At 34.5% G+C, this 12,145-nt stretch overlaps 1 protein-coding gene across 1 annotated transcript in view; it reads right to left on the minus strand.

The window, feature by feature from the left end:
• FMN2 (formin 2) overlaps positions 1-12,145 on the minus strand; it is a 372,324-nt gene that overhangs the window by 129,285 nt on the left and 230,894 nt on the right. Inside the window, exons 11-13 of the mRNA XM_036076720.2 lie at positions 10,449-10,595; positions 6,984-7,043; positions 6,744-6,864 (exon numbers count right to left, since the gene is read on the minus strand). Coding sequence (XP_035932613.2) covers positions 6,744-6,864; positions 6,984-7,043; positions 10,449-10,595 — 328 coding nt within the window. The remainder of the gene's footprint in view (positions 1-6,743; positions 6,865-6,983; positions 7,044-10,448; positions 10,596-12,145) is intronic.

Genomic DNA, 12,145 nt, shown 5'->3' on the forward strand with positions numbered 1-12,145 from the left:
AGGGTTCTGGGATCGAGCCCCACATCAGGCTCCCTGCTCTGCTGGGAGTCAGCTTCTCCCTCTCCCACTCCCCCTGCTTGTGTTCCCTCTCTCCCTGTCAAATAAATAAATAAAATCTTTAATAAATAAATAAATAAATAAATGACCCAACTATAAAGCCGAAAATGTAACAGTTACATATGTCATGGCTCCAGTGGTATAATTTGTGCATACACAAGCAATACACACCCACACCAGATAAAAATATACCAAATACTAATGTTATTTATCATTGGACTGTAGAATCACAAATAAACACAATTTTTTCTCCACATTTTTCAGTGCTGTTTGATGTTCCTATGCTGAACTGAGACTCATTTTAAAAATCATAGTAAAATGTTACTTTTTATTTTTTATTTTTTTAAAGATTTTATTTATTTATTTGAGAGAGAGAGAATGAGAGACAGAGAGCATGAGAGGGAGGAGGGTCAGAGGGAGGAGCAGACTCCCTGCAGAGCAGGGAGCCCGATGCGGGACTCGATCCCAGGACTCCAGGATCATGACCTGAGCCGAAGGCAGTCGCTTAACCAACTGAGCCACCCAGGCGCCCAAAATGTTACTTTTTAAAAAGCTATTGGTTTCATTTGAATTGAGTTCATAATATCATTTTTCCCTCAAACAAAAAAAAAATCAGAAATTTACAATTGTAAATAAAATTGCCACGCACAAATATAAGTCAATACAGACAATTTTAAAGACTGGGTTCTCCTGTATATCTCTGAACACAGACATGACTTCAATTTGAAGATATAGTTCATGAATTTTAAACATTTTCAAGTCTCTTATTGAAGGTGGGGGGAGGGAGGGAGGATACAGAAATAATTTGCATGAGAACATTCTTGTCCAGTTCCGGTAACTTAATTACTCAATGCCCCGTACATGTTGAGTTGATTTAAGTCATGTGGCAATTGCTACAACTTCTAACTAAGAAAGGCACTGGAACAGAAGTCGTCATTTGGCAGGACTGCAACAAGAAACACTGCTGACAGCCAGAAGAGATCAAAAGCAGATCAGGTTGCTTAACAAACTACATGTCACTGAGCTAAGAAAGCCAGGGGAGCACCCTGAGGAGCTGTGGAAATCTTGGGAACAACTGTAGAAACCAAACCTAGTGGATGTTCTTATAAAATGCTAAAATGAGATTCAGTTGTTTTATTACAATGCCTGAGCCATAACACATTATTTCCCAGTCTTTCCTCAGAAATAAATCAAGTCTTGAAGCAGAAAAAAAGAAGTGATAGAGGCAGAAGATGAGTAACTTAATGGTTATAGTTTATTTTTTATCAAACTAATCACACCATTTCTTCTATTTTTTTCCTTATTATGAATAGTCAATACTTATTGGATATTTACTATATGGAAAGTATTGAGATAAACTCTTTATACACATCATCTCTCATTTTCTGAGCTTTCTTAAAACAACTTGCTTCTGGAAAAAAAAAAAGAAAAAAGGGAACAGGCTATTTGAATCTTCCTAAATGAATTACCTAATTTGGTCACTTAGAAGGAATCATTTTTAATAAGTTATTTATCAAAGTAGACATTATTTTAAATTATATCAAAAGTAACATAATTCAATGGTCTTCAATTTTGATTCCCATTCAGTCAAATCAATGTACATATCTAATTATACCTAATCTCATTCCAAAAAGGGACACAAGGGGGGGTATAGCTCAGTGGTAGAGCATTTGACTGCAAAAAGGGACACAAGACAATTTTACTAAATTAGGCCTTGTTGATATGAAACGCTACAGTCATGCTAAAACTTTCCCAGAAAATGAATTTAAATTTCAGCGCATAAGATTTCTTTCCTTGTGTTACAAAATATCTTGTTTTCAATGGAAAAACTCAAATTTTGGAAAAGCAAAACATAACACATATGATTAAATTATGATTTTTTTGTCAGTGTTTAAAGGATACCTCAGAGTTTAACAGCCTTGTAAATTGCTCTTCAAGCTAATCTTGTTTTATAAGAACAGAAATATATAATTATATTAGTTCATAAACTATAGTTTCATTTCCCTACTTTCTTTGTAAGCTCCTTAGAGGCAAATGCCATGCTTCTGTTTCTAACATGGTACCAGGCTTGCATTTCTTAAACTATGTTCCACTGACTAGAGAAACTATCAGATACTCTGTGAGAAAGTACTCTGTGATCAAATAAATTAGGGAAATACTAACACATTTCAGAGAACACTGTGAATTCCCTTTAAATTTATCTTATCCCAGCAGTTCTTATGTTCATTTGGTCATGAAACTTTCCATTTCTAGAGCAGCAAATTGTAACAATCCATAGACAAATGAGAAAATACTGGGCAAGCAAATGCCATTGGTACTAGTTGAGGGAAGAGGCTTTTAGAGAAATTTGTCTTATCCCAATGGGAAGTATAAATTGTGAGGCTTAAAATCATCACCTTCTCACCCCTCTGAGGTACTAAAAATTGCCAAGATGCCCCCTCAACGTTTAATGTGTGTAGTTAACCACATTGCTTAAGAAGATAGCTGTGCATGAGGAAACATTACCCAGTGGCCCTGGTCAATTGTCCTTTTCAAAACCATGATCTGGTGTGTGCTCCTTCCCTTGTTTCAGCTCTAAGACTTGTGAGAACTTGGCATTTTCATGACTACATGTATATTTAATAACTGTAATAAGAAACTATGTAGATATGAAAAATAAATGAAGTAACATTCCAAGTGATGCACCAACCAAAGCAAACAGAAATCCCCTGGTGATAAGATTACCATTCCACTCATTTATTAAATTACCTACAAACTACAAAATCCTCTGCAAGACCAAATTGTTGAAGTGTGAAGTATTTTCCAGATATTCCAGAAATGCCCCCAGCACCACATCAAAGAGACAGAGACAGAGAAAAAATGCAGAATTTCATAAGCAAACCAAGATACCTGGCAAATTTTGAAGTATAATACGTACTACACATGAATGGTTAAGTTTCCTATTATTTTAAGAAATCATACTTAAGTATATAGTATCATAGTATTATATAAATGTAACATAGCTTTATGTATTTTTTTTTTTTTTTTTGCAACAAGGCAGTCATTCTTGGGCTCAATCAATGGGCACCCTTATTTGAGGCTCTAAGGGAGAACATTTAAGTGACAGAATTTCACCCCTCCTTGGCAGTGATGATTGTATCTATGGTTTCCACAGCACCTCGCAAATGCCTGACATGCACCAGGACTATAAATAAATGTTGTGGAGCATTTAGAAAATCAAACTATAGAAAATAGATAGAAAATCAAACTATATAATGTTACTCTGTTGATTTAAATCCATATAAAAGCATCTGTGATGAGACTATAACAGCTCCATAAATTTGATTACAGGTCAAAATCTTTGGATAAATATTTCAAAACTGGGATACAATCTCTTAAAAAGTGATATCATATTTGATTTATAGAAAGACGTAACCAACCCTCTTCTCATCTAGTAATACAACATCATATGAAAATCTCACATAAATTTATTTATTCCCTATCTGTGCTTAACAGACTTAGCAAGAGATTGAAAGAGACAGCTGAGGTGTTCTCAGCTCTGCAACAAGAACCCTCATGATCATAAAGGGAATAAAGAGATTTTACATTCAAAATGAAAAAAAATTGTAAATTTTCTGTGTAAATGTGACTTTTCACTTAAAATCTCTTTATCTTAAAAATTATCATTGAAGTGTAATTGACATATAAGATTATTTTAGTTTTAGGTGTATAATATAATGATTCAACATTTGTATACATTGTGAAATGATCACCACAATAAGTATAGTTAACATCTGTCACTACACAATTAATTTTCTTTCCTTGTGATGGGAACTTTTTTTTTTTTATGATCTATTTATTTATTTTTGAGAGAGAGAGAGTGTGTGGTGGGGAAGGGCAGAGGGAGAGGGAGAGAGAGTCCTAAGCAGACTTTGTGCTGAGTGCGGAGCTTGACACAGTGCTCGATCTCATGACCATGACATCACCCAGGCACTCCAACTGTGATAGGAACTCTTAAGACTTCCTTTCTTAGCATCTTTCAAATTTGTAATATTACTGACTAAAGTCACCATGCTATACATTACATTATATCCTCATGACACATTTATTTCATAATTGGAAGTTTGTACCTCTTGATCCCCCTTCACCCATTTTGCCCACCAATTTGTTCTTTGTATCTATGAGCTTTGTTTTGTTTTCTGATTTTTTTTTTTTTTAGGTTTTCTTTTTCTGTCAGACTTATTTCACTGAACAAAATACACTCAAAGTCCATCCATGTTGTTGCAAATAAGATTTCATCCTTCTTTACGGCTGAGTCATATTCCTGTGTGTGTGTGTGTATGTGTGTGTGTGTGTACATATATATACACATACATACCACATCTTTATCCATTCATCTATTGATGGACACTTCTGTTACTTCCATGTCTTAGCTATTATAAATAATGCTGCAATGAACAGAGGGGTGCAGATAGCTTTTCAAATTAGTGTTTTCATTCTCTTCAGATAAATACCCAGAAGTAGAACGGCTGAACTCAATGACGGTTATATTTTTAACTTTTTGAGGAAACTCCATTCTGTTTTCCAGAGTAGCTGCATCAATTTACACCACCAACAACAGTGTAAGTGGATTCCTTTTTCTCCACATCCTCGCCAACACTTGTTGCTTCTTGTTCTTTTGAAACTAGCCATTCCGACAGGTGTGAAGTGATATCTCATTGTAGTTTTAATTGGCATTTCCCTGATGGTTAGTGATGTTGAGTATCTTTTCATGTGCCTTGTGGCCATCTGTACATCCTCTTCGGGAAAATGTCTATTCAGATCCTCTGCCCATTTTTTAATTGGGTTGTTTGTGTTTTTGTTATTAAGTTGTATGAGTGCTTTATATATTTTCAATATTAACCCCTTATTGGATTTATCATTTGCAAATATCTTCTCCCATTCAGTAAGGACCTTGTCCTATTATTGACAGTTTCCTTTGCTGGGCAGAAGCTTTTTAGTTTGATGTAGTCCCATTTGTTTATTTTGCTTCTGTTGCCACTGCCTTTGGAGTCAGATGCAAAAAAAATATCACCAAGACTGATATCAAGGAGCTTACTGCCTGTTTTCTTCTATGAGTTTTATGGTTTCTGGTCTTACAGTCAGGTCCTTAACCTAATTTGAGTTAATTTTTGGGTATGGGGTAAGATACTGTTCAGTTTTGGTTTTTTTGCATTTGGATGTCCAGTTTTCCCAAACCTCATTTATTGAAAGAGACTGTCCTTTCCCCATTGTATATTCTTGCCTCTTTTGTCGTAAATTGACCGTATATGTATGGGCTTATTTCTGGGCTTTCTATTCTGTTCAATTGATCCACGTGTCTGTTTTTATGCCAATGCTATACTCTTCTGATTACTATTGCTTTGTAATATAGCTTGAAATCAGGGAGTGTGATGCCTCCAGCTTTATTCTTCTTTCTCAAAATTACTTTGGCTATTTGGGATCTTTTGTGGTTCCTATACAAATTTTAGGATCATTTGTTCTAATTCTGTGAAAGATGACATTGGAATTTTCATAGGAATTGCACCGAATGTATAGATTGCTCTGGGTAAAAAAGACATTTTTAACAATATTAAATCTTCCAAACAATGAGCATGGAATAGCTCTCCATTTATTTGTATATTCTTCAATTTCTTTCACCAATATGTCTTATAGGTTTTAGTGTATACATCTTGCACTTCCTTGGTTAAATTTATTCCTAGGTATTTTATTCTTTTTGATGCAATTGTAAAAATGAGTTTGCTTCCTTAATTTCTCCTTTGGATAGTCTGTTGTTGGTGCATAAAAATGCAATAGATTTTTGTATATTGATTTTGTACCTGAAACTTAATTTACTAGTTCTAATAATTTTTGGTGGAGTCTTTAGGGTTTTCTATATACAAAATGTTATCCTCCGCAAATACTAATAGTTTCACTCCTTCTTTTAGAATTTGGATGGCTTTTATTTAAAACAATTTTTTTTTTTTAAAGAGGGAGAAAGGGAGAGAGGCAGAGGAAGGGGAGAGGGAGAGAGAGAGTCTTAAGCAGGCTCCCTGCTGAGTGCAGAGCCTGACCCTAGGCTCGATCTCACAACCCTGAGATCATGAGCTGAGATGAAATCAAGAGACACTTAACTGACTGAGCCACCCAAGTGCCCTTTAAATGTTACTTTTAATTTAGAAATCTGAAGAATTTCAGACTCATTTCAAAATGATTTGATACAAGGCTTCTCAGCTAACAATAAAATGTTATACATGCATGTGTTTTTTGACCAACTATATGAAAGAAGATTTTTGTTCCCAGGAAAGTTCATAAGCCACAACATCTTGTGCAAGTATACCAAGGGGGGATAGGAAGGAACTATTTCTCTTTTAACAATAACATGAAAAATGTACAAGTGTCCTTGGCTATCAAGTGAAAACAAGATGATCAAATTTGCTCCTGGTGAAAGGGATTGCTATTCAAATAACCAATATACTACTCAATAGCTAAATGTCTAATATACATAACTTTTTAAACAACAAAATAATAAGATTATTGGTAAAATTTTTCTTTTGCCACACTAAAAAAATGTAGTTTTACAAAGCCGTTAAGATTTACTTTCTTAAAAAAACATTGAAAAGTCTGTGTTTTTCTCCTTAAAAAAGCATTCGGTAATACAAACATGATCCTTTAAGATTATAAGTTACCTTTCAAGTCTTTCTTTAGTTTTCTGAGATCTTTTTGAAAATCTTCAAACTTCATCTGTGAGGCCTGAAAAAGGTCCTGGGGTTCTGGCAGTGGAAAAACACACTGTTCTTTTCCAGCATCCTAATTAGCAAGAAACACATAATTTTAAAACAAACCAGCATTAATATAAATAAAGATACAACAACAATGGCAATGGCAAAACAACAACGAAATCGAACTATATGTAAAAACTGTCTTACCTCATCAAAATTTCGAAGATAATAGGAAACAATATATGACAAAAGGCTTCTGCTATTGTCCTAGGCAGAAAGACCAAAGTAAAAATATATTTTTTAAATATTAAATATGCAGTGTCAAGTAAAAAAATTCCAGTAAATCAATATATAAATGAGAACATTTAGAATAAAATGTGAGATCCTACATTTCAAAGTACTTCAACCACTGCATCAAAGGAGTTTAATGGCACAGAAGATCCTGTTTTTCCCAATGTTCTAATCTAAGCTCCAAGTAGAAGCACAACTGTTCTAGGGTGGAGTCTCAACTGTGAATACTTTGCTGCTTTTGCCCTCCTCGATCAGAAAATTAGTTCATTAATTGTCATGTTTTATCATTAAAAGGTATAACTACTACTTTAGCTGAAGTGACTCAATCTTGCCAGCATTTATTTCTATACCATTTCTGGACCAGCAGGTATCATTCCAACAGTAAGACTGATTGAAATTTGTTAGTATAGGGATCAGGAAAATAAAGTTAAGTATTATTTTAAGTAAGCAGGGGCTTTAAAAATGCAAATACATATTATAAATTGCTATGTCAGCAACTGAGATTGAGGAATTAATGTCCTCACAGCTATAAATAATGCAATGTGTGTATTTCTATAGGAAAAAAAAATGTAGGATTGTTCCTATTCTAATGGTTTTCAAAGAATAGCTTTTCACCCCCTTTCTGGCACACTTAGGGGCATTTTTAATGATTTCTCTTTTTTTGCATCACTTGAAATTAGTACTAGATAATTTGAATGTGGGAGGACAAATATATATTTTTTTAAAAAACCGTACGACACAAACTACATCCCCTGAAATGTTCAATCTAACCATTATTTTCCCTCTATTTATACAAAGCAATATCCCTTTATAATTTAATTTGACATGATATGATAATACACCTTTTAGAGACTTCCCTCATAGTAATTTATAGTAATAATAACATAATAATATGTTATGCAGTTATACACTGCAATAATAAAAGTAATATATTTATTAGAAAGAGCATTCACTTGTAAATAATTAAAGCAACTTTCCTTTCTCCTTCCTAACTTATAAATCAATGAAATGGTTAACCATACTTGAATCAATTAACAAAACATTTATTAAATGCCTGCTGATAGGCATGCTGAATGAAAATTCTGAGTGATCTAAATAACAGCTCTGTCCATACAGGTCTACAAATAGTACTAAGAAGTAGACACAGTTATATTTGCTTTATACAGAAAGAACCAAATAAAGAAGACTTCACATAACTCTTGTGAGAATGCAAGTGAAATTATAAAATAAAATTTTGTTTCTTGATTTTATTATGCAATTTTTATCTAGATTATTCCTTGTAGTTATTTAAATTGATAAAATTTAACTTATTGGGAGATTGAATAAGATATATCAACCAATAAAAAACAAATAATCCCTTATTCATATATAATTATAATTATTAGAATCTATTTCAGATCCATTTTTATAAGCTAAATATTATGTTGATGCTATTTATATTCCAGTGTTATTTGCAAATGTTACTTGTTTCAATCCAACAATCAGTTGTTAAGAACTATTCAAGTGCTTAGAAGAGAGTTTTGCTTTTGAACAAATGTGATTTATCCAGTTGACATACTGGAGGTTCCTGTGAAAACTTGTGCCATACAAATATAATAGCATCTGAACAAATATAACCATAAAAATCACAAAAATTGTATGTGCTGCTGGTGTTCCAAGACAGGATGATGGCTTTATTCAATTTTGGAAAAGCAGTGTGTGGGATTTCATAGAACTCAGTGAAAGAATGGCAAATGGATGTATGAGTGGATGTATGAATGAATGAGCAAATGAATTGTTGGCCAACAGAAAAAACAATAAAAAGTATCTCTTTCTTAGGTGGGAATTACAGCTGACCCTTGAACAACATGGGTTTGAATTGCATGGGTCCACTTACACTTAGATTTTTTTTCAACAAATATAGTACAGTACTGGAAATGTATTTTCTCTTCCTAATGATTTTCTTAATAACATTTTCTTTTCTCTAACTTACTTTATTGTAAGAATACCATATATGTTACATATAACATAGGAAATAGGTGTTAATCGGCTAATGTTATCAGTGAGACTTCTCATCAACAGTAGGCTATTAGTAGTTAAGCTTTAGGAGAGTCAAAAGTTATATGCGGATCTTCAACTGAACAGGAGGTCAGTGCCCTGCATCATTCAAGGGTCAACTATATTCATTATCGAGGAAGAACAATTCTAGTATTTCCATTTCTATGAGCCGTCGTTTACTTATATTTATAATTTTAAAAACATGACCATAATTTTCTTTATCATATAGTTCTGTGTGGAGATTCTTTTTTTATTATTATTATTATGTTATGTTAATCACCATACATTACATCATTAGTTTTTGATGTAGTGTTCCATGATTCATTGTTTGTGAATAACACCCAGTGCTCCATTCAATACGTGCCCTCTTTAATACCCATCACCAGGCCAACACATCCCCCCACCCCCCTCCCCTCTAGAACCCTCGGTTTGCTTCTCAGAGTCCATAGTCTCTCATGGTTCATCTCCCCCTCTGATTTCCTCCCCTTCATTTTTCCCTTCCTACTATCTTCTCTTTTTTTTGTGGAGATTCTTTTATCAGAGAAACAGAATTCTATTATTTTCTAAGTTTACAATCTCACACATTAACTCTAACCAACATAGTTGTTTCCCTAATATTATATTTTTACTGACACTCTCATAATCTCTTAGATGTTAATTTTAAACAAATACAAGTATAGAAGTAGGATCAAAAATTAATTAGGCCTGCAAAAAGGCTTAGACATCCCCACACATACCAGTATAAAGGGGAGGATGATATGTAGAAAAGCAGGATCATCTTTTACATTTTATTTTCAATCTACTTTCACCCATCTTTGTTTTGTTTTTAAAACACAAGCCTGCTGGCCTCCATTACTTAACACAGAAGAGGAATACCATCTAATTTATGAAAATTAATTAATCCTCAGACTCCAAAAGGATACATATTAGCAGACATGATAATGACAGAGTGAAAAATAATTATTTTTATTTTAAAAATCCTCTACTTGTTCTGCATGGAGCACTGGGTGTTAATATGCAAACAGTGAATCATGGAACACTACATCAAAAACTAATGATGTAATGTATGGTGATTAACATAACATAATAATAATAATAAAAGAAACATAAAAAAAATCCTCTACTCGATTATGCATTAGACATAGGATTCACAATTACTCACTTTAGGAAACATTATTCACAAAATCATAAACCTATGATGGCCATATACTTTTACCTAGTTCAGAACATCAACACCTTGGAACATAAAGAAACATTTATTACAACAGGCTTACAGTCAAACTTATTACTAAATAAAGCATCTAATCTTCAATTTGCCTACATTCATTCATACAAAATACTTACACTGCTTTTGACATCTTTCAGCTTTGGAAGAATGTCTAATCCAAAGCCATCGGCCTGTCCTCGAGTCTTATTCCCTCCATTCATGTAGTTGCCAAAAGCAAGAACCAAACCCAGGATCTGCATAACCCCTGGGCCATTTTTTAATGTCTGTAAAACCAAATAAAGAACATTTTCTCTCTGAGACAAAGTTTTTTTTGAATTAAGTTAGTGGCAGATATTCATATTATCCTAATAATTTTGGGTCACATCCAAACTGTATCATTGCTTATTATTAGGATTTTTTTATTATTATTGTTATGTTATGTTAATCACCATACATTACATCATTAGTTTTTTTTTTTTTTAAAGATTTTATTTATTTATTTGAGAGAGCGAGAATGAGAGAGAGAGAGAGCATATGAGAGGGAGGAGGGTCAGAGGGAGAAGCAGACTCCCCGCTGAGCAGGAAGCCCGATGCGGGACTCGATCCCGGGACTCCAGGATCATGACCTGAGCCGAAGGCAGTCGCTTAACCAACTGAGCCACCCAGGCGCCCACATCATTAGTTTTTGAGTGGTGCTTCCAAAGTTAACTTTAAGAAGCTGTACCACCTACCCAACAGACACATGAAAAAGTGCTCAACATCGCTCGGCATCAGGGAAATCCAAATCAAAACCTCAATGAGATACTACCTCACACCAGTCAGAATGGCTAAAATTAACAAGTCAGGAAACGACAGATGTTGGCCGGGATGCGGAGAAAGGGGAACCCTCCTACACTGTTGGTGGGAATGCAAGCTGGTGCAGCCACTCTGGAAAACAGTACGGAGGTTCCTCAAAAAGTTGAAAATAGAGCTACCCTATGACCCAGCAATTGCACTTCTGGGTATTTACCCCAAAGATACAAATGTAGTGATCCGAAGGGGTACGTGCACCCCGATGTTTATAGCAGCAGTGTCCACAATAGCCAAACTGTGGAAAGAGCCAAGATGTCCATCGACAGATGAATGGATAAAGAAGAGGTGGTATATATATACAATGGAATATTATGCAGCCATCAAAAGGAATGAAATCTTGCCATTTGCAAGGATGTTGATGGAACTGGAGGGTATTATGCTGAGCAAAATAAGTCAATCAGAGAAAGACATGTATCATATGATCTCACTGATATAAGGAAGTCTTAATCTCAGGAAACAGACTGAAGGGTTGCTGGAGTGGTGGGGGGTGGGAGGGATGGGGTGGCTGGGTGATAGACATTGGGGAGGGTATGTGCTATGGTGAGCACTGTGAATTGTGTAAAACTGTTGAATCACAGACCTGTACCTCTGAAACAAATAATACATTGTATTTAAAAAAAAAAAAAAGAAGAAGATAGTAGGAAGGGAAAAATGAAGGGGGGAAATCAGAGGGGGAGACAAACCATGAGAGATGATGGACTCTGAGAAACAAACTGAGGGTTCTAGAGGGGAGGGGTTGGGGGGGATGGGTTAGCCTGGTGATGGGTATTAAAGAGGGCACATATTGAATGGAGCACTGGGTGTTATATGCAAACAACGAATCATGGAACACTACATCAAAAACTAATGATGTAATGTATGGTGAGTAACATAACATAATAAAAAAAAAAAAGAAGCTATACCCCCTACAAGCATTCAGGTACACATTTGTAAACTGAGAGACCACTCTAGGTGATTTCTATGATATAATTGCGCTGAAAAC

This window comes from Halichoerus grypus, chromosome 7, assembly GCF_964656455.1.
Source record: "Halichoerus grypus chromosome 7, mHalGry1.hap1.1, whole genome shotgun sequence".
Taxonomy (NCBI): Eukaryota; Metazoa; Chordata; class Mammalia; order Carnivora; family Phocidae; genus Halichoerus; species Halichoerus grypus.